The sequence below is a fragment of the Cnephaeus nilssonii genome (genome assembly GCF_951640355.1).
Source record: "Cnephaeus nilssonii genome assembly, chromosome: 5".
Taxonomy (NCBI): domain Eukaryota; kingdom Metazoa; phylum Chordata; class Mammalia; order Chiroptera; family Vespertilionidae; genus Cnephaeus; species Cnephaeus nilssonii.
In genome coordinates, this window is record NC_137076.1 from 78,861,792 (window position 1) to 78,889,177 (window position 27,386).

Here is a 27,386-nt window from a genome sequence, read left to right on the forward strand (position 1 = left end):
CAAATGTACAGGCAGTCTTTGGGCTACATCAGACTCAACGTACAACGTTCATGGTTACGTCACCATCTCTCATTTATTAAAAAAAAAAGTTCGGCATTTCGACATATGTGCTTTATGTTTTTTATTATTTATTTACCACAAGTAAAGGTCATGAATTGTTATCTTTCTCTGTCACTTCATTACTGCTGTGTATGTGCTCCATGTGAGTGACGTAGGTGCTTATGTAGGTGGGTTCTGACTTACGATAAAAACCACGGCGTAGGAACGGATCTCCGATGTAACCGAGGACCTACTGTATAGTTTTACTCCATTTAAACCTAATCTCTGACAGAACAGTCATGCTCAGTAAATCCAAGAATACCATCATGTCTATCCAGTGCCCTGACCTTGCTAGGGTATCCGGTGCCCCTACTGTCAGCAGAGGATAGAATCACTAACTTTTCTCCTTTCCTCACTTCTCAGGAAACCACTCCCAGCAGCATTAAAACGGTTCCTGTAGCCTGTAGCCTTGCCTGTGCTAAAGTGCTAGTACAAGGATGTTTGGGGGTGAGGTGGGGAGAATCTGGGAAGAAGGCCAAGCTCTGTAGCTACTCTGAGCATAGGAAGAAGTGCTTCTAACTGGCAAGACAGTGTCTGTTTCCTGCCAGGATTCTTCTCTCAGTCTACTCTGAAGGTGATTCTATAAACTCTCCCCAAGGAGCTGTTTCCATCTGTACACACAAAAAGAGCTAAGGTCCTTGGAAGAATAGACATGGCGATTTTTACATGGAGGTAAGGCAATGTGCTAGCTTGAAATTAGTCAACTATGGTGTGACTGAAGACAAGTTGAGTGGAGAAACTCTGCGTGTAGGAGTATTGTTAGCAGACAGTGACGCCGGTAGGAAAAAGGGTGCAGGCATCTCAGTGGAAGGAGTCTCTCCTTGGTTCCGAAGCTGCAGGATTTGCCGGAGCAAGGCCTTACCTTCTTCCCGGGTCTGAAACAAAGTCAGGCAACTATTTCAAAATATGTCCAAGGATGTTCTCAAAAACATGTTCTAAAATACTCATGTGTAAGTTTCACAAATCAAGATAGCCTTTCCACTTATTATCCACTTTCTACTCCCAAATCATGGTAAAGATTATATGTTTGACCCAAATCCAAACTCTTTAATAACTGATACTCACATCATTGAATGCACAACACTTTTGGGCACAAGTTGAAGCTTCATCCCACAGCTTGCACTTAAAATAGTACTGGGCCAGATAGCGGAAAGCTGTGCTCTCCTCCAAGTGTTCCACTATTTCCTAGATAAGGAAAGCAGAGATGACTAAGGTGATAAGAATAAATAAAATCAGCAACCCAGTCCTCATGTCCAGGACACATACCCCACAGGTATAGATATCTTGGATATATTTGATGTAACATTGAGCAGCCTGTTCTGACTCAGTCAACTGTTCATGAAGCCTACAAAAGAAATTGGTCTTTTAAGTACAAATCAGATCTCAAAGCTAAATAATGATAAATAGTAAAAGCACATTATTAAGACCCAAAAGATGACAACACAAAGACAAGTACAAATTTTTACATAAATGGCACACTGGGACCCAGAATAGTTAAAATAACCCCAGAAGTGAGGTTATTTTATCAAATTTAGTATCATTACTCTGCTACTGGTAATGGAGGGAGAGTTAGCAAATACATAAGCTGAGTAACACACCTTTGCAAAAACTTTGTTAATATCCTAAGATTAAAAAAAAAAAGATAATTCAGATTTTTTTCTAATAAGCCAGAAAAGAACTGGCATGAATAAAATTATATTTAAGAACCTCTTTGCCTACTATTTCTGAGTTATTATTTTCATAGTTCTTATTAGGAGATCAGTACTTAGTTTTCCTAGACTGCTCTTACATAAAAATTTCATTTCTTTCAATTCATTCTTGGTCCCTTGCCTAATAGGAAAGCAATTCCCACTTTAAAGAGAAGTGTCATTCTCTCAAGTCAAATGGCTAAATTTTCAGATCAATATTCATACACCCTGCTACATCCCCACATTCATGTAGGATGATGGATAGAAGGCTCACCCACCATACCAGAGGAGCCAACAGAAATATCAATAGCGTTTTAGTCCTTTCACTCACTTTGCAAGTTTCACCAGAGCCATCTTCTCCACATCTCCCACGGCATAAGCTCTCCAGTAACACTGTCAAAAAAATAAACTTGTCACTTTGACCATTGCCCAGGTGGCATGACTAATCACACAAAGGCTCAAGTCCTGCAAGCCTCCCAGAACATCAGGTTTGCAGGATGCAGGCATTTTTACTAAATCATAGGTCCAGGCTACATACTGACATTCCCACAGATGATGTCACCCAAGCTTTGCCTTTTAGCCTCTTATGTATTGCGACTTCCACATGTAGAGATACCAGAATGAAGAAAAGTTACAGAGCACAGATAGCCCCACCCTTCATCCAAGCAGCAGATTCCCACTCAGTTCTCAAGGGCTCAATCTCAGATACCTTTTTGGCTTCCACAAGTTGATTGAGTTTCTCATAACATTCTCCTAAAGCAACCAGCATACGAGAATCATTGGGCCTGAGACAAAATAGTAGTAGTGTGAAAAAGTATTATAGATAACTAAAGTCCACCACCACCACTACTGTAGTGATCCCCCCTTATTCGAGGTTTCACTTTCCACAGTCAACTGCAGTCCGAAAATATTACATGGAAAATTCCAGAAATAAACAGTTTTAAATTGCACACCATTCTGAGTAGCATGATGAAATCTCACACCATCTTGCTCCTTCCCATCCAGAACATGAATCATCCTTTTAGCCAGTATATCCACACTCTATATACTACCCACTAGTCACTCAGTAGCCATGAAAAAAGAAAGAAAAGTGTCAGCACTCCCCAAAACAAACACATTGTCAAGTGGCCAGACTTACCGAAGCTGATGGGCCCGTCTATAATAATAAAGGCAGTAAAATGGCATCTTAAGGATTTCATAGGTCTGCCCGAGGCCATACCAGGCTCTGTAGTCCCGCTTATTAACCTCAATGGCATGTCTAAGAAATGGAAGAGAGACTGGTAAGACAGCAGAATCAAAGTTAGCAACTTGCAGGCTCAGAAGAGGCTCCTAACATCACAGCAATCTGCTCTACCTAACCCCACAACTAGGAGCTCACCTATAAGCCTGAATAGCAGCAGATGTGTTCTTCATTTCCATGTACTCATGTCCCATTAGTGTCCAGGCCCCAAGATACCGAGGATTCAATTTCAAAGCTCTTTGGAAATATAAGGCTGCTTTCTCATGCTGAGAACGCAAACTATAATAATTGCCTGATTGAAAAACAAAAAATATGAATAATTAGAAAGGTAAAAATAAAAGTTCACTGCCCTAGCCAGTTTTGTTCAGTGGATAGAGCATCAGCCCATGAACTAAAGGCTCATGGGTTCGATTCTGGATCCCTGGCCCAGTCAGGGACACTGGGGGAAGCAACCAATCAATGTGCTTCTCTCACATCAATCTTTGTCTTTCACATCAATGTTTCTCTCTCTGTCTCTCCCCCTCCCTTCCACTCTCTCTAAAAATCAAAATAAAATAAAAACATCCTCAAGTGAGGATTAACAAAAAATTAAATAAAAATAGACAGCATTCCACAGTGTGGACATGAAACCATAACTCATTCCCCCAAATTCCTTGCAGAACAGCCGAACTGTACATAAGGGAAATATCATCGCTCCCTTGGGAAATATATATCATTTATCACACATTATGGTTTTAAAAAAAGTGTTCCCTAACATTGCAAGTTTTTCTTCATTTTATCTGGATATAGCATTTATACACATATTTTGTTAAAGGGTAAGACATTTTTAAGAGTAAGCTTTATATTTTGGTTTTCCAACTATATTGCTAGGGTACCTCAAGGGTGAAAAAGGTAGAGCTCTGAGCTCTGCTCTCACTCAGGAATCAAAGCAGTTATATTATCACTAGAGGCCCAGTGCACGAAATTTGTGCACGGGCCGGGAGGGGTGGTCCCCCTCAGCCCAGCCTGCACCCTCTCCAATCCAGTACCCCTTGGGGGATGTCTGACTGCCAGTTTAGGCCCGATCCCGCAGATTGGGCCTAAACCGGCAGTCGGACATCCCTCTCACAATCCTGGACTGCTGGCTCCTAATCGCTCACCTGCCTGCCTGCCTGCCTGGTCGCCCCTAACTGCCCCCCTCCCCCGTCAGCCTGTTTGCCCCTCACTGCCTCTACATGCCAGCCTGATTGCCCCTAACTGACCCCCCTGCCGGCCTGGTTGCCCCTCACGGCCCCCCCCACTGGCCTGGTCGCCCCACGCAGCCTGCTGTTCAGTCATTTGGTCGTCCCTCATTAACCCCCCTCCCTTGCCAGCCTGGTCGCCCCACACAGCCTGCTGTTCAGTCGTTTGGTCGTCCCTCACTAACCCCCCTGCCGGCCTGGTCGCCCCACGCAGCCTGCTGTTCAGTCGTTTGGTCGTCCTTCACTAACCCCCCTGCCGGCCTGGTTGTAGGCAGCCATCTTGTGAGGGCCTGAGGGTTAATTTGCATATTACCTCTTTATTATATTGGAGGATTGGTCTTGAAAAATGCAAGTCAGTCCTGGCTGGGTAGCTCAGTTGGTTAGAGCATCGTCCTGATACACCAAGGTTGTGTGTTTGATTCCCAGTCAGGGCAAATACAAGAATCACCAATGAATGCATAAATAAGTGGAACAACAGATTGATGGCTTTCTCTCTGTGTCTCTTTCAAATCAAATCAATAAAATATAATTTTTAAAAAAGAGCAAGTCAGCCTTGGTCAGTGTGGTTCAGCTGATTGAAGCATTGTCCCATTCATGAAAAGGTTGCAAATTCGATACCTGGGCACATATCCAGGTTGCGGGTTTAATCCCCAATAGGGATGCATTTGATCAATGTTTCTTTCTCTGCCCACCCCCTTCCTTTCTCTCTAACATCAATAAACACATCCTCAGGTGACAATAAAAAAAAGAAGGAACAAACAGCATGGTATTGGCAGAAAAACAGACACACAGACCAATGGAACAGAATTGAGAGCCCAGAAATAAAACCACATGTCTATGGGCAATTAATTTTTTACAAAGAAGCCATAAACATACAATGGAGAAAAAAAAGCCTCCTCAATAAATGGTGCTGGGAAAACTGGAAAGCCACATGCAAAAGAATAAAACTACATTACAGTTTGTCCCCATGTACAAACATTAATTAAAAATGAATCAAAGACCTAAAACAATAAATTACATAGAAAACTTGGGCAATCTGGTTCCAGAGTCCAAATCTTAACTTTGTTGTACTGTCATATATGCTGATACATGCTTATTTACATATACCCTCAGAGATTGGAACTCCAGAAAAGATGCAGAAGGAAGCAATCAATTCACATCAAGACATAAAAGCAGAAGCAATGACTAAACAACTAGGAGATTCCTGTCATCACTCTATTCTTAAGTTGTTGCATTTTTCTCTTAGGTCTTTAGTTTCTTTTTTCTCTCCATCCTTCTTTCTCCTTTCACTTCCTCTGAATTTGCTATAATATGAAAGCTGAAGCATATTCTGTCATATCTAATGTTCCTTATTCTTTTTTCTTTTTTTAAAAATGTATTTTATTGATTTTTTACAGAGAGGAAAGGAGAGGGATAGAAAGCTAGAAACATCGATGAGAGAAACATCTACCAGCTGCCTCCTGCACGCCCCCTACCGGGGATGTGCCCGCAACCAATGTACATGCCCTTGACTGGAATCGAACCTGGGACCTTTCAATCCGCAGACCGATGCTCTATCCACAGAGCCAAACCGGTTTCGGCATAATGTTCCTTATTCTTAAATTTTAATATAAGCAGGCTGAATTCAACAAACACTTACTGATCATCTTTCAGTAACTTTGCTGGACATTACAGATATACTGAAAGAGAAATAAAAAGTTCAGCCCAGCCGGTTTGGCTCCATGGATAGAGCATCAGCTTGCGGACCAAAGGGTCCCAGGTTCAATTCAGGTCAAGGGCATGTACTGGTACCTCAGTTGCAGGCTCCTCCCCGGCCCAGGCCCTGGTCAGGGTGTGTGCAGGAGGCAACCAATCAATGTGTATCTCTCACATTGATATTTCTGTCTTTCCCTCTCTCTTCCACTCTCTCTAAAAAATCAATAAAAAAATATCCCCAGGTAAGTATTTTTTAAAAAGTTCATTGAGGTCACCTGAAATGATTATTAAAAAAATAAACAGGAAACTCCTAAATCATTATTCTTCATGTATATGTCTCCTTTGATTTTAATTGGCTTTAAGTCAATAGGTTAAAAAAAACAACAACACTGTTCATTGTCTCCCCTACCTCTATTATCTTTCTTCATGTAAAGAGCACTGTTAGCAATCTGGTTACCCAGTCACCAATTCCTGTTTGTTCTACTTCCTAAATATCTTCTAAATCCTCTCTCCACTCCTCACACCAGTATCTCCTCATCATACGTTTTCATCATCCTGGATTATTGCAAAAGCCTCCTGGCTGGTCTCCCTGCCCCTAGTCTAGCCCTTTTTCTAATTCTTTAGCACACTGTCTCCAGTCATCATTTGAAAAAGAATATCTGAACACTTTTATCATTCTGGCTTAAAATCCTTCAGAAGACTCCCACTGCCTTAAGAATAAAATCCAAACTTTAAGCAAAACAAAAAAGGCTCTTCAAGATCTGGCCCTTTTTTGTACATTCCCACTTCCCACACCATGCTTTAGGATGCTGAACTATTTCCAGCATAATGTCTGTTTCACACTTCAATGCCTCTGCACTGCAATGCCCTTCCCAACTCAATCCTTCTCCCCTAGTGAACTCTTTCACTCCTGCCTATTCTTCAAGCATCACCTTCCCTAATCTCAGACTCAATTAGATGCCTTTCCTATGTACTCTCTTTCTTTATTTTTAAATAAGTTTTTATTGATTTCAGAGAGAGGGAGAGAGAGAAATATCAATGATGAAAGAGAATCATTGATCAGCTGCCTTCTGCATACCCTCTTACTGGGAATTGAACCTGCAACCCCCAGGGAACGTGCCCTGAATGGAAATTGAACCGTGACGTCCTGGCTCATAGGCTGAGGCTCAACCACTGCACCACACTGCCCAGGCCCTATGTACTCTCTTAGCATCCTATGTTTACCTCAATCATAACACTCAGCCCATTGTATTATAACTGTTTCCTTATTGGACTTCCTAAATAGGCAATTAGGGTAGGTGATGCAATACAAAGCACAGTGCCTGGCACTCTGAGTAGAAGATGCTTGAAGATGTTTTCTGAATAAACTGGAGTTCCATCCTCACTTAATGGACTTTATACTTCATTCATAATGTTCTATATTGAAAAGATCATTCGTTCCTATTCTTACCTATGTTTCCAAAGGACTTATTACATAACCATGCCAGACTACAACTTCCTCAAGGACTGGAAATATTCACTGAATAATTGATGAATTAAAATTCTATCAGTTTATTAACAATATCCTGATCTAGAAAGGTACAAATGCATGATCTTGATGCAGTGTCACCAAAGACCCAGAGATAGGTATGTCCCTTTCATCTCCAGGAAGACTTTCAACCACAACCAATCAAGCTTACCAGGAGTGGCCATTCATCTGTTTATGTCAGCTGATTATCAGACCACACTAGTGTGGCCAAGTACCTAGGACCATGGTTCATAACCAGAGATGATTCTGACCCAAGAAGTTATTTGGCAATACCTGCAAATATTTTTTTAAATATATTTTTATTTATTTCAGAGAGGAATGGAGAGGGAGAGAGAGATAGAAACATCAATAATGAGAATCATTGATCGGGCTGCCTCCTGCAGGCTTCCTACTGGGGATCGAGCCCACAACCCCAGGCATGTGCCCTTGACCGGAATCGAACCAGGGACCCTTCAGTCCGCAGACCTACGCTATATCCACTGTGCCAAACTGGGTAGGGCACCTGCAAATATTTTTTATCAGCACAACTAGGGGGAAGGAGCAGTGGGTAGAGGCTAAGGATACTACTAATACCCTACAATGCAGAGGACAGCTCTCCACAAAAAATATTGTTACCCCAAAATGTCATTAATGCCAAGATTGAGACACCCCAATACATAGAAACAGGTACTCTCATCTCTTTTCATAGGATTGGAAATTCTTACAAATTTTTCTTTTTAAGAGGAGGAGAAAGAGAGAGAACATCAACCAGTTGCCTCCTGCATACCCCCAACCAGGGTTAGAGCCCGCAACCAGGGCATATGCCCTGACTGAGAATCCAACCAGCAACCTCTTGATGCACGGGATGACACCCAACCAACTGAGCCACACCAGCTAAGGCCTTACAAACTTTTTAGTAGTACTAAAGTTTAAAAAATATATAGAACTTTTGATCCAGTCTTTTACTGCTTATTATACAAAAACAATTGCATTAACATGCAAAAATAAATGTACACATACAAAAATGTTTCCTGAAGCAATTTTTATATTAAGTAAAATGATGGCACATCTATATAATATTAGATCACAATAAAACATAAAATCTAGATACAAAAAAAAGATATACGTTTAAAAAAGGAAGTTACAAAGCAGTGTGTATAATGATATAGTTTTTACAAACAAACTGTACACACGCTTGCACACACACATTTTTAATATTCACACAGAAAAATATTCTGGAGTCATGTTCTCTAAACAATCTTGGGGATGGGGTTATAGTGAGCTTTCACATTCTACTGTACATAATTTTGTTACCTTTGACACTTTTATACTGTTATTTCTATACTTGTATTATTTACAATATAGGTAAATCTTAAAAGAAAAAGAATAATGATTCTTACCAATTACACAGCAAGTTTCTACACGATATTTATCAATCTCACAGAGGTTGTGAGCCAGATAACTCAACTCAGATTTCATGCTCTGGAAGAAAAGAAAAAGAGAGTCTAAGCATGAAAAATGAACCTCTAAAATTATTTTGCTTGTAGTTAATGCAACTGGATGACAATCCAACCCAGATGAAAGCACACATGAGCTTAATCAAGTCCACGTAAAGGAAGCAGCTCACCCTGACATAAAGAAGATTGGAGAATGTATCCATATTCTCAATCCTATAAGGGTCTTGTTTCCTTAGCTCATTAAAAATAGAGAGGGCTTTATCAATATCTGCAGAAAGAACATAGTTCAGAAAACAACACAATGATACTTTCAGGTTTTGAAGAATTTCATTGTCCTTATTCACTTACCTCTGATATTGTGATAGGCAACTGCAATTTGGGAAACAATATAAGAGCTCTTAGAAAAGCCCACATCAATGAGATTCTGATACTTTTGCAGGGCCTCCTCTATCAACTGCAATTCTGTGTATATATGAGCCAGAAAAAACTCTTTCATCCAGGTGTCTGGCAAAGACAGGAACTTCAGCTGGCAGCAGGAAAGAGAGGAACACATTTAATACATTTTGACCTCTCTCCCAAAAGAACATCAAGGAACTATTTTTATTGTCTAAAGCAGCGATTTTTAACCAATGTGCCACAAGAGGCACAGTGTTGTGCCGAAAGAATTTTTAAAACATGCAACACCTGACTATTTAGTCAGGGGCACTGACCCCTTTTCCCTTACACTGTCAAATAAAAAAAGTGACAAGAGTTAACACAACAGTACCCACCTGGAATGAATGACCCAAAATTATACCTATATTTTTTTTGGTCAGATCGACAAAAATTGTATTTTTTAGTGTGCCACAGAATTTTAGTAATTAGTTTTTGTATGCCATTAAATGAAAAGGCTTGAAAATCACTTGTCTAAAGGTGTTTATCACTGGAAATTTTATTACAGCACCTAATAATGGACATGGGGCATTTCAAGTGTAATAGGATTTACAAGCACAATAGGGAGGAAAGGCCCAGTTGGAGAAGGCTTCAAAGAATAGATAGGATTTGAGGTGTCTTGGAGGGTGGGTAGATTTGAACAGAAAAAAGGGGAGAGAAAGAGAAAAAAATGAATGTTCTAGGCAAGGACAACATAAATAAAAGAAAAACGGTTATGATGAATGTGGGTGAAGAGGTTGATGAAACTAGGTTGTTTGAAGGGAAGTTTTGTGCTGGGACACAGTGAAAAAATAAGACTGAAATGGTAGGGTGGTTCCTATAGTGCAATAGGAAATGGTATGCAACAGGAAACCACTGAATTTTTATGCAAGAGAATCATGATGACATGGGTGTTTTAAGAATAACTTTGGAAACCGTGTACAGGAGGGCTTAGAAATGGGAATGTAAAGATGGGAAAGTTAGATAGAAAGTATATATTACTTATAAGAAATCCAAGTTGGAGATAAACAAGATGGCAAAGGAAGCCAAAAGAAAAAAAACAGATACAAGAAGAAACCATGGCCCTAACCAGTTTGGCTCAGTGGATAGAGCATCAGCCAGCAGACTCAAGGGTCCCAGGTTTGATTCCAGTCAAGCGCATGTACCTTTGTTGCGGGCACATACCCAGGAGGGAGTGTGTAAGAAGCAGCTGATCGATGTTTCTCTCTCATCGATGTTTCTAACTCTCTATCCCTCTCCCTTCCTTTCTGTAAAAAATCAATAAAATATATATATTTTTTAAAAAGAAGAAGAAACTATGGCCATGTCTGTGGCTGAATAGATAAAGGAGATAAGAGAAAGGGAAGAGGCAAATATGATTGAGGCATTAAGACTGGGTGTGGCCGAAACCAGTTTGGCTCAGTGGATAGAGCGTCGGCCTGCGGACTCAAGGGTCCCGGGTTCGATTCCGGTCAAGGGCATGTACCTTGGTTGCAGGCACATCCCCAGTGGGGGGTGTGCAAGAGGCAGCTGATCGATGTTTCTCTCTCATCGATGTTTCTAACTCTCTATCCCTCTCTCTTCCTCTCTGTAAAAAATCAATAAAAAAAAATATATATATAAAAAAAAAGACTGGGTGTGTTGCCCTGGCCGGTTTGGCTCAGTGGATAGAGCATCGACCTTCGGACTGGAGGGTCCTGGGTTCGATTCTGGTCACACATGCCCAGGTTTCGGGCTCGATCCCCAGTGGGGGGTGTGCAGGAGGCAGCTGATCAATGGTTCTCTCTTATCATCGATGTTTCTATCTCTCTCTCCCTCTCCCTTCCTCTCTGAAATCAATAAAAATATATATTTTTTAAAAACTAATATTAAAAAAAAGTTGGGAGAAAGAGAATTTGGTAGGTAAGATGAAAAATCTAGTTTTGTGTATTTTGAATTCAGAGATAAAACAAACTTTCAATGAAATTCTACTAGGCAGTTAGAGATAGGTAAATACAAGTAAACAAAGGTAAAATTTCAGACACAGACTTAGTAGCATATATCATTATTAGGAGAAACCAACCAGACTTTGGCTCTTCAGAGCAAACAAAAAGAAATGTGTTGCCCTAGCCAGTTTGGCTCAGTGGATAGAGTGTCGGCCTGCGAAGTAAAGGTCCCAGGTTCAATTCCGGTCAAGGGCATGTACCTTGGTTGCAGGCACATCCCCAGTGGTGGGTGTGCAAGAGGCAGCTGATCGATGTTTCTCTCTCATGTTTCTCTCTCAACGATGTTTCTAACTCTCTAGCCCTCTCCCTTCCTCTCTGTAAAAAGTCAATAAAATATATATATTTAAAAAAAAAGAAATGTGTTATCATTTCCATTAATTACTGAAGAACAGCAAATAAACTCTATAGACAATATCCTCTAATAATGACTACTAAGATAATTGCAGTTTATATATATTATTTCCTTAATTAACAAATCTCTGTATCTTCTCAGAATCCTATGAGCTTAGCAGAGACTTAAAATGTTTTAAATATGATCCCCTTTTAAAATATATATTTTTAATTGCTTTCAGAGAGGAAGGGAAAGGGAAAGAGAGATAGAAACATCAATGATGAGAGAGAATCGATTGGCTGCCTACTGAATACCCCCCACTGGGGACAGAGCCGAAACCCAAGCATGTGCCCTGATGGAGAATCGAACCATGACCTCTTGGTTCATACGTAAGTGTTAACCACTGAGCCACACTGGCTGGAATAAATATGATCCTTGATATCAGAGGAACCTTTCCTATAATAGCATCTTTAAAATTAAGAAACTGTAACAGGCTCTTGCAGCTCGGCCACCGACATGCCATCCAGACTCAGGAAGACCCGAAAACTTCGGGGCCACGTGAGCCACGGCCACAGCCGCATCGGCAAGCACAGGAAGCACCCCGGGGGCCGCGGTAATGCTGGTGGCTTGCATCATCACAGGATCAACTTCGACAAATATCACCCAGGTTACTTTGGGAAAGTTGGTGTGAGGCATTACCACTTAAAGAGGAACCAGAGCTTCTGCCCAACTGTCAACCTTGATAAACTGTGGACCCTGGTCAGTGAGCAGACACGGGTAAATGCTGCCAAAAGCAAGACTGGAGTTGCTCCTATCATTGATGTGGTGCGATCGGGCTACTACAAAGTTCTGGGGAAGGGAAAGCTCCCAAAACAGCCTGTCATTGTGAAGGCCAAGTTCTTCAGCAGAAGAGCCGAGGAGAAGATTAAGGGTGTTGGTGGGGCCTGTGTCCTCGTAGCTTGAAGCTACATGGAGGGAAGTTCATTAAAATGTCCAAGTACAAAAAAAAAAATAGAAACTGTAACAGTATTTAGTCTATAAAACAAGTTACAGTAAAACTTGAATGTGAACACATGAATATGAAAGGTATCTTCTATAATAATAAAAGCGTAATATGCTAATTAGACCGGACAGCCGAACAACCTTCCGAACGTCATTCCAGATAAAGCTGCCGCAGCGGGGTCTGAAGCAGAGGTGGTTAGGGACGATCAGGCAGGCAGGAGAGCAGTTAGGGGCGATCAGGCAGGCAGGCAGTGTGGTTAGGGGCAATCAGGCGAAGTGGTTAGGGGCGATCAGGCAGACAGACAGAGGCTATCAGGCAGGCAGGCAGGCAGGCAGAGGGGTTAGGGACAATCAGGCAGGCAGGCAGGCAGGCAAGCAGTTAGGAGCCAATGGTCCTGGGTTGCGAGAGGGATGCCTGACTGCCAGTTTAGGCCCAATCCTGCTGGGATCCCTGTGGGATCAGGCCTAAACCGGCAGTCAGACATCCCCTGAGGGGTCCCAGATTGCGAGAGGGTGCAGGCCGGGCTGAGTTACACCCCCCGACCACCAGCCCCGAGCACGAATTTTGTGCAACAAGCCTCTAGTCTATAATAATAAGGGTAATATGTTAATTAGACCAGACGACCTTCCAGACAAGCCAGGGCTGCGAGGGAAGCCCAGGTCCCAAGTCCCAGGTGCCTGCTAGCAGCCAGAGGGAAGCCTGGGTCCCAGGTGCCTGCCGGTGGCTGGAGGGAAGCCCAGGTCCCAGGTGCCAGAGGGAAGCCGGTGCTAGCAGCGGGGGAAGGAAGACCTACTTGCAAGAATTTCATGCATCGGGCCTCTAGTCCTAATATAACTGGATGCAAATCAAACAGCAACTACCAAACAAGAGCTAGACATTTGTCTTTCAAATGAAGACCTGAAGACGGAAATCCCAACAGTGAAAGAGACCAGAGAAGGAGCAAAGAGCTAGCTATATAATCAAAGGCAGGTGTCCTCAAACTACGGCCCGCGAGCCACATGCGGTTGTTTTTGCCGTTTTGTTTTTTTACTTCAAAATAAGATATGTGCAGTGTGCATAGGAATTTGTTCATAGTTTTTTTTAAACTATAGTCCAGCCCTCCAACGGTCTGAGACAGTGAACTGGCCCCGTTTAAAAAGTTTGAGGACCCCTGATCAAAGGCTTAGCAAACCTCTCTCCTCCCACCCCATTACTACAGAATTATATAAAACTTGAAGTACAGACTTTTTCACATAGCTCATCTTTTTTAAAAAATATTTATTGATTTCTGAGAGGAAGGGAGAGGTAGAGAGATAGAAACATCAATGATGAGAGAGAATCACTGACTGACTGCCTCCTGCACACTCCCCACTGAGGATCAAGCCCGCAACCTGGGCATGTGCCCTTGATGGGAATCAAACCCAGGACCCTTCAAACGCAGGCGATGCACTAACCACTGAGAAAACCAGCTAGGGCCACATAGCTCATCTTAACTTACCATCTCTTTGTCTGTAATCAAGTTACAGAGTTCTATCCAGGCTCCCCAATGCAAAGGCAAAACATGAGTAGCCTCCACAAATACATCAATGGCCTCTTTCACCAAGTCCAGTTTTCGAAGCACAACACCATACCTAGAAAAGAAGGAAACCATCACAGAAGGTAATGCTCTATAATAGCTCTCTTCTGCTCAGGAGAACACGTTGTAGAAAGTTCCAACTTACTCTAACACTTACAGATAAAGGCCAAAACCATCAAGTTCCCGAGCTTGGTGCTTTTTGCTGAGCTCCACTCTCAATTCTCTAAGAGCCTCATTTTTTACTTGTCCTTTTTCCAGAGGGCCTAGAAAAGAAACAAAGTCTCTAAGAGAAAACTGCTCGTCTTCATTTTATAGACCTGATATTCCTTTTGGCATCAAACAGCTACACCTGAAACTTCCAGCAAGCACTCACAAGTAGTCAATATCTTACACAATTTTTTTCCTCCAAATAAATAACGACTGATAACTGGTCTGCAGTCATATTTTGCTAGGCCCACACAGGTTTTTAAAGTTTTGAATTAGTATCAACATTTAAAAATCAGAAGCCTCAACTAAAAATCTGAATTTCCAGCTTCAGGCAATGGAGTAGAGTCAGAGAAGAAAGCCTTGACAACAGCAGGCCACAAGGCAACCCTCAGCTGGAGCTGGGAGACAATCAGCCAGTTGTGCTATCTAATTTCCAACAGCCCTCCTCGGACCACTTCACACATTTGTACTACCTGCCTGGCTTCTATAGGCATTTGTGTGTGCAACCCCTGCTTTAATCTAAAAGGTAAAAAAAGAAATTCATACCTAGGCTATCAACTGTTTCATCATCCTTCTTCTTTTCTCCAGACTGTAAGAGAAAATGCACACATAGGTCTTTTTACCAGTGAATTCTGAACCTGTTCTAACACTAGCAGCCTGATTCCACCTAAAGGGCCCAAAACCATCCAAAATGGCAGCTACTATTGGTCACTAATTTTAAGTAACTATTCACGGGCTCCCATTGGTCAAATCTGGAATAATCTGAGCACCAAATAATTAAGTACTGTAATGAATTATATAAACAATTAAAAATAAAAGAATCCTTAAGTCCATACTAGGTAAATAGATAAATGGAAAGGGAAGGAAAGACTCTTGCTTAGAACAGAATGACAAATGAGCATCAATAAATGTGGAGAGTGCTAGAGGGGAAAATCATCATTTTGCAACATCATAGTAAAAAATACTTCAGGCAAGATTTAACAATGAATTTCTTGACTAATGGATATTTAAGTTGTTGACATTTTGGGGGTATTACAAAAAAATATTTCCATGAACAGATGTATTAACATTGGGCAAGTTACTTAAAGTAGAATTGCTTGGTCACAGTATTTCAAATTAACATAATCTACCCAAACTGACTTCAAAGGGGGGGGGCAGGGGGGGGAATCTACTGCCTCGCACCTTTGTCAATAATGAATATTATCAGTTTTTTAAAACATTTTCTTTCATAGCATTATTTTTTTAACTTTATGACAACTTCTTTATTATTGTCAAATATTTATAAAGTACATTCACCAAATAGGCTATTGCTATGCTATTTAAAAGGTTTAACTTTTTCCACTTGGATCAAAGTAGAATGACGTCTTATAATGGCCCTCACCAGGTATCTAGAATACATGTACAGGAAATAGGCTTTCTTGCTATTGCAACCATGCAGGAAATGTGCTGCCCGATCATACTCTTTAACATCAAAGTAGGCTTTGGCCAGGGTGTAAGCATCCATATCCTGGGCATCTTCCTAGAAGAGACGAATTTTTGTAAATGATTGGGAATAAGACAAAAAAGTTCAAATCCAATTTCAAGATTTCAAGATGTAAGAAAAAATAATTTTTCTCTCCTTTTCCTCCTCCCAAAACCATATATATAATGAAGTAAAGTCAGATAACTTTTTTTTTCTTCAAAATAAAAAAGTTATGGGAGCCCAGCTACAGTGGCTTGGTGGTTAAGCATCAACCTATGAACCAGGAGATCCCAGTTCGTTTCCCAGTCAGGGCACATGACCAGGTTGAGGGCTCAATCTCGGGGGGGGGGGGGGGGTCGCAGGGGGGAGCGGGAGGCAGCCTATCAATGATTCTCTCACATCATTGATGTTTCTATCGCGCTCTCTCTCTCTCTCCCTTCCTCTCTGATATCAATAAAAATACATATTTTTTTAAAGTTAGAGGAAAAAATAAAAATTTGTAAAATATTAAACCAACACACTCAGAAACTTTTATTGTTTCTGCAAATGTAGAAATTGTATAGGCTTCAGAATTAGGGACCTATATTCAAATTCTAACTCTGATTTTCTGGCTTCATGACATCAGTAGGAAAGTTACTTAGCTTCTCTGAGTATTCACTTCTTCATCAGTAAATGGAGCCAATAATATAGATTTGACATGAGGGAAAAGGTGAAAGAGAAAGTTATAGAAAATGTTTGGCATTAATATTTGGCATTCCCTTCCTTCCCCAGGCTTTTAAATTTCTACATAAATGCAATATGCTGCAATTACTTATACTTTTTGTACTTCAAGAACATTTTGACATGTTAGTATTGCAAAAAACTAAAATACACCTATAATTCTCTGTGAAAAAAAATGAAATAATGCATATTTAAGTTAAACATATAATCCACATCCCAAATTCTAGGGATAAGCTGATTAAAACTTTAATAATTTCATTCTCCTCATCCTTCTTGCCCCAAATATTACCAGCACAAAACAGGAACCAAAACATATTCAGTGTTTTCTTGACTGAATGAACATGTCTTAAATGTGGCTCTTCAGCTTAGGATTCTACTGGCTGTTTTCATATCCACTTACAATTTGTTTATTTCTTCCCCTGCCCCTTCTCAACCAGCATTACACCTTTTTTTTTTTTAATGTTATTTATTTATTTTAGAGAGAAAGGTAGAAAGAGAGAGGGAAGAAGGGAAAGGGAGAGGGAGAGGGAGAGGGAAAAGGAGAGAAACAGAGATCAGCTGCCTCCAACAAGCACCACTGGACCAGGGAATCAAGCCTGTAACCTGGGCATGTACCCACCCAGACCGGGAATCAACCAGCAACCTTTCAGTGCACCGGAGGACACTCAACCAACTGAACCACACCAGCCAGGGCTGCATTATACCTTTTAGAGTAAAAAATATTCATTGTTTTTAAAGGAAGGGAGGAATCAAGTAACAAAATGGATTATGATGAAAAGCATTCAGACTACATAGTCTATGTAAACACATGTACTATGGATGACATAAAATATATTCATATCTCATTTAATTCCCTCAATAGTCCCATAAAGTAAATACTATTATCCGCATTCCACAGATGAGGATACTATGGTTCAGGAGGTTAAATTGCCGAAAGTCACCACTGTGGCTGAGATTTGAACCCAGAGCTGTATGAATCCGGGCCAGTTTCGCACTGTTGTAAAAACCTTCTATTCTGGCTCATTGTCTAAGCTGGGCTACAAAAGCGAAAAGGCTGAAATCCTAAGCAAGGATTTTTGTCCTTATTCTCTCCAGCTTGAGTAAACGCACCACCAGATCTTTCATAGCTCAACACAACCACACAGATAACATCGCTTAAAACGCCCAGCTCTTTAAATGCTTGAATTCCTTTTGCAAACATTCCTGCGAAGCAAGCAGTCGGCTCCCTCCATTGACCAGTCATTCCCTCTTGGGCCGGTGGGGAGCAGTCCTTACCTCTGTCATAGGCGGAGGCGGCTGCAGCTCGACTAGAGGCAACGCCGGTAGGGAGAAGGCCAACTCCGCGGACCTGGAACACCCCGCAAACGGAATCAGCTCCACAAGCCCCCCAAGGCCAAGGACCCAAGCCCGGTCCCGTCCCACCCCGACATCTCACCATTTGCTACTGTGCAGTAGGCCCCGCTCTCGGGTAAGGCCAGCGATAAGTAGCAGCTGCTTTTTAATTTCCCGCAAATTTGAGAAATCGCCACTAGCTGACAAGATGGGTACCCCCGGAGTGGTCAGGGCCACAGGAACTACAGAGGGGCTCGCGGCCATCTTTCTGTCTCAGCCGCTCCAGCCAATCAGCAGCGACGATGCTAGCTGTGCGCCGGCACCCAAAAAGCTTGCCTGTTATTGGTGCGCTCTTGCTCCGGGACAAGCAATCAGAGATCTCACTTCTGATAACGTCACCAAGAGGCCGGGAAAGAGGAGGCCATTACATCCCCGATTGGCCAAGAGCTACTGGGGCGGGAAAATTAGAAGCTGGAAAGGGGTGTGGGGAAGCCACTATCTCCGGGCGTGGCTGAGAGGAAATAAGTGGCTGGGAACGGTGGACTGGAAAACGGGAGGTGGGAATAGGAGCAAGAAAGTGGGCAGAAGAGGGAGTGCCCTGCACCTTTGGGATGATGTAATTGGACTAAAGATAAAAAGAGTGCCGTTTGTGAGCGGATCCTGTGCCGCTGATTAACCAAAGTGATGCACGTGTCTAACGAATCCTTTCAGAACAGCTTACATCTTTGCCCCACCCCCCTCCTCGATGAATAAAATCCCTTGCAAAACTCCGGGGTGACATGCAGCTGGTTGTTTAGACTCTATGTCCCAAGTCCGGCCTTCTTTTTGGCATTGCCTCTAGTCAGCTGCCTCCGTCTGTTACAGAGGTAAGGACTACTTACTCCCCATTAACCCAAAACGTAGTGACCTGTCACTGGAGGGGAGCAGACTGCTTACTTCGCGGGAACGTTGGTATGAAAGGATGCACTCTCAGGGCTGGCGCTCCGGAGGCTGTTCTGGGAGGCAGAGATAGTTAAGATTAAGTGGGCATAGTTCAGTTCCCAGAAAAGAGCGTGCTGAACTCCCCTTTAGTGCTTATCAGTAAATGTCCTGGTCTTTGTTGAAACAAATTAAAGACATCCTGGCTTCTAGTTTCTGTTAAAGCAAACTCCTGTTTTTACGAGCTTTCTGTTAAAGATAAAGCATTCCGTTCCCACGAGAACGGGCCATCTCCCCCACCTTTCCACCCCCACCTGCGTGTGGTTTTTGCCCATAAAAGCTTGTAATCAACCCTGGCTCAGGGCTCCGGTCAGCAGTCTCTTGTCAGAGTTGCTGCCTGTGAGTCCCTGCGCTGCGCTTGAATAAAAGAAACCTCTTGCTTTTGCATCAAGACTCGAGTTCGGCGTTTGATTTGGGGTCGTCGCTCTGCCACAGGGTCGTCACGGCCTTACATTTGGAGGTTCCACCGAGATTGATCGACCACCCCTCAAACGTCAGAACCGACCTTGGAGGTAAAGGGGCCCCCTTGTTTTGTTGTCTGTTGTCCGGTTCGTCTGATAATTGTTTCAGTATTTCTGGTTATTTCTGGTTCTGGTGACAGGTTGTTCTCTCCGTAAGGAGAGGGCTCCTCTGACCGGTTAGAGTCCGGTCAGAAAAACTGTCAAACTGGGGGACGCCCCAGATTCAGGAGACGACCGAGTAAAATTGGTCGTCGTCGGGTGTCCGGCGACGGGCGGATTGAAGTCCGGCCGGACAATCTGGAGGACGGGAGTCCGTCCGTCTGGTTATATTAGGTCATTGTTTCAGTCTCGTTGGGCCCGTTGTCTGAGTGTTTTGTTCATTGTTGTCTGTCTTTGTCCTGTGTTTCAGTTGGTCTGGTTCTGTGTGCACACTTCTGGTTTTGCAGCCGTTCGGCGACTCGTAAGAGTGACCGAGCAGTAGTCGGTAGACGTGCCTGGAGGACCACAGGTTGCAGCCCTGGGGGACGCCCCAAGGGTGGAGGAGATCCAGGGACGCCTGGTAGTCTCCGTCTGGGGGGGTGTAAAAACCCCCGTCTGGGGAGGTGTAAAAACCCCAGTCTGGAGGGGAGTGGCTTTCCCTGAAAACTCTGGGACGAAGCGGGTCGCTCCCGCTGGTTGGCACATCGTCCAGCTGTTCCCAGGTGTCTTTGTCTGTTTGGTTTCTGTGTCTTTCTGTGGACTTCTGTGGACTTACTGGACGGACGTTATGAGATAGACTCAGTCCACTCCAAGTGAGTGGAAAGGGGAGCTTAACACCCCCCACCCGGAGGCCATAGAGCTTCCTCAGGCAAATTAATCAGGTGACTGTTTAAACTCTGGTAAATATCTAATAGGAGTCAAAAACTCAGATTGTTTGGTATATAAATATATAAATATAAAAGTATTTGTTGTCTCTTTCTGCTTTTAATTTATTTAAAGATGGGGCGGACCTGCTGTGGCGGAATACAAAGGTCTTTAGCAGCTGCTGAGACACCTTTTTCTCAGAGTCCTTTGTTCTCCGTCAGAGAGGGAATCAGCCCACTTAGATAATAAAAATTCCTCTGTTTGTATAAATGAAGGTTTCAGTTTGCTCTGATTTGTGAATTTACTGTATTAAATTGAATTTTAAAGTCCTAAGGTTGATTTAAAAATATCCATTTATAACATTTCAAAGAACAAAAGAACTTTTATTTACAGCTTCCTTATCTCTTTTGGTGCTGGGAGACTCCCAGCTAACAGCTTCGCTGGGAGGAGAGATTTTCAAGGCCCTGTCCCTGCCTGTGACATCATAGTCCAACGTGAAACTAAGGCTGAAGTTACTATTAACTCTTTATAGACCCCGTTAACCGTTTGTTTAACTTACTGTTTTCAGTTATTAGGATCCTCATAGAGGACATAACCTGATCTTTCCCTTCCTCTCTCATTCTGATTCTAATAGCATCTGTAACTGGATTAAAAATCTTTTCTTTCAGGAAGCCATCCAGGCTTTCAGCTCACAAGAAATCTCCTCCTGCGAGAGGAGAAAGGGACCCCCCAGAAGGGGCTGGAGGCTCTCCCTCTCAACAGGTGTTTGTTTTGTGTTTTGTCATATCGGTATCAGGACTGTTTGTTTTGTCTTTTTGTCTTATATTTTCTGTCATAATTGGGCCCTATATGTATATATTATTTATTGAATTTTGATTTGTCAAGGTTTTGTCAGTTTATTATCAGTTTGTTAAAATCCTCTCAGAGGAGAGGACATTGAGTGGTTCTTCCCTTCCTGTGTAACCTTTGACTGTGTAATTGGATTACTGAGCTTTTATCAAGGTTCTGCCTCTCCTGATATAACGCTCTATGTGTAACCTGTCCCTCCCCGAGCCGGACTGCAGGATGACTTTTCCTTCAACACACTGGTCCCGCCAACTGGCCTATGGCAGAAGCCAGAAAAAGCGACGGTAGGAAAAGGAGGCCCCCATCAGGGGACTTAGAGGCAGTATTCCTGTTATCTGCTTAGATCCCAAGAATGTAAGAATACTTGTTTACTGAAATGATATAAGGACAGATGTTTATTTGATATTTTGTTATCTGCCTGGTTATAATTATTTGTTCATATATAGAAATCTATAAAAAGAAATAAGAAACATTTAATTTGTTTAAGGCTGGGTGCTCTGACACATAGCAAATCGCCCTGAGTGGCCACTGGGATTTCTTTTTTCCCAGGGGTGTTTGCTCTCTGTCAGAGGGGGAATCGGCCCGCCTAGCAAAATTTCTGTCTAAGTTTATTAATTTGAAGGTATAACGTTGTAACAATTGTGGTCCAAGAGGTTAAAATCAGGGACCAAGTTTTAAAGTTAACTATTTATAAGAAGGAAGCTTGAGCTGGCAAAGTCACCAAGTCTGCCCAGCAAGCTCAAAAACTGAATGAATCTTATTTCTGACACCTGCTGCCACCCAGTCTGAATCAGTGGTGGAGAAACGGTCTCAGAAGTGTTTGTCTCAATTGGCCATTTAACTTTGATGTGATTAATGATTACAGCACATTGTAAAATCTTTAGGAAGGAAAGAAAAATATTTTGTGGGCCACTTGGTCCTTGTGTGTATGTGTCAACTCTTAAATTATAGTTTTAAAATCAGTAATTTTAATAGAAACACACTCAAGCAGAGGGGCTTTTCAGAAAGGTCAGGGAGTCTGATTGCAGTGTAAGGGTCACTGGTTCCCCCCCACCCCCCATGCCACCTTCATTGGCAGGAGACAAGCGCTTTTCCCAGTGGGAACAGAGAGTGGACTGCCAGATGAAAACGCCTCGGTGGGAGCCTTCCTTCGCCACCTGGGACCCGCGCCGCGCTCCCTGCCTCTGCCCACCCAGCGTCCATCCCCTCCAGGGGTTGTTTTGAGTAGCTGCTGGAGGCAGCGATGAAAAGGGAAATTCCCTTGTGACCCCCTGCGCCCCAATGAGACCCCAGAACCCCTGACGTCTCCTTGGACACTTTTCACCGTGTTCTGTTAGGGGACTTAAAGCCATGTTCTGTTAGGGGGCTTAAAGAAGGCACAGCTAGTAATTCCCCTTTTCAGGCTTATCAGAATCTGAGATCATTATCTGTAGGAAGAATGTGGCCATTTGGGACTCAAGCGGCTAGAGGCCTGGCTAGCCTGGGAACCGGCTGCAGAGCCTGCTCCCTCCCCCGCTGCCTTTTCTAGCATACAATACTGAAACATTGATTGCTAGACATGTTTAGAAATACTTAATAGAAGGTCTGAGGCATGGTTATGCATTTTTGAAGGACATAGAAGAAAGGTTTGAAGGCTAATTTGAAATTGTGAAGATTTTTGTAAAGGTTTGTGCATGTGATAAGATAGAACAGAGAAAAGTAAAAAGAAAGAAAAGGCCAGCAGCAAATAGGAAGCGGGGGCACTGCAAGAGAAAATATCCTGGCAGGTTACCTAGAGAAGCAAAAGGGGAGACTCAGACTCCAAAGGTCTTTAACTTAGAGGAAGAGAACTGACAGGACTGGGGCTCCTTTCCATTGAGCCCCCAGAAGCGCAGGGTAACCTTACAAGTGGGGGGCAAACCTGTTAGTTTCCTGGTGGACACTGGGGCAGCCTATTCAGTCTTGACAGAGCCGATGGGACCCGTAACCTCTAAGAAGACATCAGTCCAGGGAGCCACCGGACAAATTGCCTGTTTTCCTTAGACATCAAAAAGGACTGTAGACCTCGAAAGGACACGGTGACGCATTCATTTCTGATCATGCGAGAATGTCCGTACCCCCTATGTAGACATGACCTCCTGCAGAAACTATTTGGATGTGCCACCATATCCTTTGAGGGGGACGGAGCGGGAATTCCTACGGGCAGTTGGATACTGCCACCTGTGGATATCGGGGCTCGCGGAGATTGCTAAACCTCTGTACTCAAGTACTAGGGGAATGCATCCACTGAACTGGACCGAAGTGGAACAACAGGCCTTTGAGAAGCTAAAGAGGGCTCTCGTCTCAGCACCTGCCCTAGCCTTGCCAGACGTCACGAAGCCCTTCCACCTCTACGTGAGTGAGGTAAGGGGCATTGCCAAAGGGGTTCTCATTCAGACTCTAGGTCCCTGGAAGAGACCTGTTGCTAAGAGGCTAGACCCCGTGGCAGCAGGGTGGCCAGCGTGCCTCTGGGCAGTGGCCACCACAGCATTGCTGGTAAAGGAGGCAGATAAGTAGACTCTGGGCTAGGAACTAGCCCTGACAACACCCCATGGTGTGGAGGCCCTCCTTTGAGGTACTCTGAAGAGATGAATATCAAACACCAGGATCACCCAGTGCCAAGCTCTTCTCCTAGACCAGCCCTGTGTCCGGTTCCATAAGACACTGGCCACCAACCCTGCCAGCCTGCTTCCAGATGATAGTCCAGAGGAACCTATGCAGGGCTGCACAGAGGTAACAGACGCAGTATGAACAGCTCGCCCAGACCTGACAGCACGGTTGGGAGCAGTTATGTTCAGTTTTAGTAACCCTGCCGTACCTGGACCTACGCAGACCCCCTCTTACACCAAACAAGAGGAGAAACTGGCAGAACAGAAGCAAGCCATCAAAGGACCAGATGGTTGGTGGATCCTACCAGATGACAGACTGTTGGTCCCAGAGGCTCTAGGTCGGACGTGAGTTGCCCAGTTACACCAGGCTACCCACTTAGCATCACCAAGACTTCTGAACTTCTGCAAGGCAGGTACTCTTAGATAAAATAATTAAAAGCATAGTCACTAGAAATACAGTTTGTGCACAGGTAAATACTAAGCAAGGTAAGAGGGTCGCCCTGAGAATTCGGGCCCCACAGAAATTACTCCAGGAGATTATATCTAGCTTCGGGCTGCCAGTAGTCATAGGATCAGATAACAGCCCCGCCTTTATAGCCAAGGTATTTCTGGGTATAGCTCAAGCCTTAGGCCCAGAATCTGGACAGGCATGAGCAGGACTCTAAAAGTACTTTAACTAAATTTGTCCTAGAAACCGGTGAAAACTGGACCAACCTCCTGCCCTTCACCCTCTTATGGGCCAGGTGTACCCCCTACCGGTAGGGGTTTCCCCCTTTTAGAGATCATATATGATAGACATCCCCCCACCGCTTCCTTTCCAGGGACAGGAAGAAACTGAAAGCTGGAATTCATAACCATTCCCTTCCTTAAGTCCTTACAGGCTCTATACCCAGAGAGCCACCCATAAGCTTGTTCGAGATGCACTGCCAGTGCCCACCGCGGACCCTGTACATCCCTTCCAGCCCGGGGACTCGGTATGGGTAAAGAAATTCACTGCCCAAGGACTCACCCCAACCTGAAAGGGATACTACACTGTTATCCTGGGCATGCCCACGGTTATTAAAATGAACAGCACCCAGATCTGGCTACACCACTCCCAGCTCCTGCACCAGGAAACGGCCTAGATCCTGGCAACCAGCAGCCTCACCCGTGAGATCCCTAGCCTGGGCTCCACGCAGGCCAAGAGGAGACTCGACACCTGCAGGAGGGGAACTGGACTTCAGTGAGGACAGTACTGATGGGGACCATGGTACTGAAGTATAATAGCAACCATACTTAGATAAAAACTGCTGTTTGAATTTTAACCCTGCTATTCTGGCTTTTGTACACACTTGCTTGCTTGGACAATAGAATAGTTTGAAAAATTGATACAGCCGATCCCCTTGGTTCACCACCCTCATATCCACCCTGATGGGTCCCCTTATTATACTACAAAAGTTCCATGATTGGAACTCCCCAAAAAGAAAAGGGGGGAATGAAAGGATGCACTCTCAGGGCTGGCGCTCCGGAGGCTGTTCTGGGAGGCAGAGATAGTTAAGATTAAGTGGGCATAGTTCAGTTCCCAGAAAAGAGCGTGCTGAACTCCCCTTTAGTGCTTATCAGTAAATGTCCTGGTCTTTGTTGAAACAAATTAAAGACATCCTGGCTTCTAGTTTCTGTTAAAGCAAACTCCTGTTTTTACGAGCTTTCTGTTAAAGATAAAGCATTCCGTTCCCACGAGAACGGGCCATCTCCCCCACCTTTCCACCCCCACCTGCGTGTGGTTTTTGCCCATAAAAGCTTGTAATCAACCCTGGCTCAGGGCTCCGGTCAGCAGTCTCTTGTCAGAGTTGCTGCCTGTGAGTCCCTGCGCTGCGCTTGAATAAAAGAAACCTCTTGCTTTTGCATCAAGACTCGAGTTCGGCGTTTGATTTGGGGTCGTCGCTCTGCCACAGGGTCGTCACGGCCTTACAGGTAAAAGGAATTCAAGCATTTAATGAGCTGGGTGTTTTAAGCGATTTTATGTGTGGTTGTGTTGTGATCCCTGCTCTGGCCAACAGATGGAGCCATTCCCTCCCTCCCCACTCTTCAAACCGCTTAAGCAGAAAAGCGGTTGCTTAAATTACGCCATGTGGTCCACAGATGGGAGGACTGTGACCATCACAACCCTGGAGGCCAAAGAAGGGCGAGGACTGTGACTACTTACAGGAAGAATTTATTACAAATAAACCCAGTGAGGACTGAAAGAAGAGTCCGTTTCCCAGTAGGGTTTTGGCCTTCTTAACATTTTGAACTGGTTCTTCGTTGGGGAAGGGGGAGGGCTGTCCTGTACCATTGTAAGATGTTTAGTATCCCTGGCCTCTACCCACTAGATATTAGTAGCATGCTCCTCCCCTAAGCTGTGACAACCGAAAATGTCTCAGACATTGCCAAATGTCTGGGGAAGGAGGGGCAAAATCATCCCTATTTGAGAACCACTAGTTTGGGCCAGTAATGGTGTTGGGGCAGTGGTCTATATAGAACGGGGGATGTACTCTGAGGGCCACCTGCCCTGAAAGCTCAATTTCCAATGCTTGGTAGTTGCGGGAAGAGCCTTAAAACAAGGAAACTAGCCGCCCTCACCTGATGAGTAGGAAAAAAGCTAAGAGGGTCACAAAGAAAAGGGGAGAGAGCAAAAGTGAATTTGAAACATACATTCTTAAGATTGTTCTATGAGGTGGGGGTTATTTATATATATACTAGAGGCCCGGTGCATGAAATTCGTGCATGGGTAGGGTCCCTAGGCCTGGCCGATCTGTGGGGTGACCGGCAGGGCAATCGGGTGGGGGGGTAGGGGGAGCCCCAGGGGGGGGGGGCGCCCGCTGGCACCCACCTTGGCTGGCCTGGGGCCTGTGGGCTGGGAGCAGATCCTGTGTTGAGCATCTGCTCCCTGGTGGTCAGTGCACATCATAGCAACTGGTCATTCCACCAGTCATTCCACCATTCAGTTGATTTGCATATTAGGCTTTTATTATATAGGACTGGTAAAAGCCCAGCAACCCTTAAGGTAGAACAACCAGTCGCTATGACACGCACTGGCCACCAGGGGGCAGACGCTCAACACAGGAGCTGCCCCTGATGGTCAGTGCGCTCCCATAGTGTGAGAGCGCTGCTCAGCTCAGCCGGAAGCCTGGCTCACAGCTGGCAAGCACAGCAGCGGTGGCGGTGGTGGGAGCCTTCTCCTGGCTCCGCAGCAGTGCTAAGGAGCGGCCGGCCAAGCAAGGAGCAAGCAGGCAGGCAGTAAGGAGCGAGGGGTCCCAGATTGCGAGAGGGATGCCTGACTGCCGGTGTAGGCCCATGTGCTAGGATGTGGGCAGAATTAAAAAGTTGAAAATACAGATGGACATTAACCTGCCTCCCCGAAGCTTAGGAAAGGTTGAGTCATAGTCTTCTGGGGATGAAGAATATGAAGATGATAGGCAGCCTGAGCACTGGGGGAAAAAATGTATTTTTAATAGCTGCGATGACCATCTAAGCTATTATGGCCCCATCTTTACTGATCTAAGCTCATACTTAAGTGGAAATTTACTTGAAAAGCCCTTTCTTTGCATAATGGAAAGGCAGGCTTGTCCAATTCCATCTCCCCAAGGTAATAGCCCCAGGATGTAATGGGAGACCTCCCTACCAGCCCTGCTCATCTGGGGCTGGCAGCCTGGGTACTCCCCCTTCTCAGTGTCCTTCGTCCCTATTACTCAATAAAG

The 27,386-nt window shown here is 44.0% G+C and overlaps 2 protein-coding genes across 3 annotated transcripts; one reads left to right on the top strand and one right to left on the bottom strand.

Annotated features, from left to right (window-relative positions):
- Positions 1-803: 803 nt before the first annotated feature.
- On the bottom strand, positions 804-18,190 carry CDC23 (cell division cycle 23; the record flags this gene model as incomplete). 2 transcript variants are annotated; one of them, XM_079770974.1, is made up of 16 exons in its annotated part: positions 18,016-18,190; positions 17,856-17,928; positions 15,780-15,917; positions 14,945-14,987; positions 14,349-14,454; positions 14,114-14,246; positions 9,255-9,432; positions 9,077-9,174; positions 8,850-8,931; positions 3,166-3,319; positions 2,926-3,045; positions 2,497-2,572; positions 2,119-2,180; positions 1,366-1,444; positions 1,165-1,284; positions 804-974 (listed from the first exon to the last, which is right to left on the bottom strand). In XM_079770974.1, the coding sequence occupies exons 1-16, from the start codon at positions 18,174-18,176 to the stop codon at positions 804-806; spliced, it is 1,794 nt and encodes a 597-aa protein (XP_079627100.1). In that variant the 5' UTR covers positions 18,177-18,190. The 2 variants fall into 2 exon arrangements, with proteins under 2 accessions (XP_079627100.1, XP_079627101.1); XM_079770975.1 differs by having other exon boundaries at positions 15,780-15,913; positions 18,016-18,155.
- LOC307099007 (large ribosomal subunit protein uL15-like) lies at positions 12,134-12,651 on the top strand. The gene has a single exon (XM_079770221.1). It carries the CDS (start codon positions 12,150-12,152, stop codon positions 12,594-12,596), a length of 447 nt encoding a protein of 148 aa, XP_079626347.1. The 5' UTR covers positions 12,134-12,149; the 3' UTR covers positions 12,597-12,651.
- Positions 18,191-27,386: the final 9,196 nt, after the last annotated feature.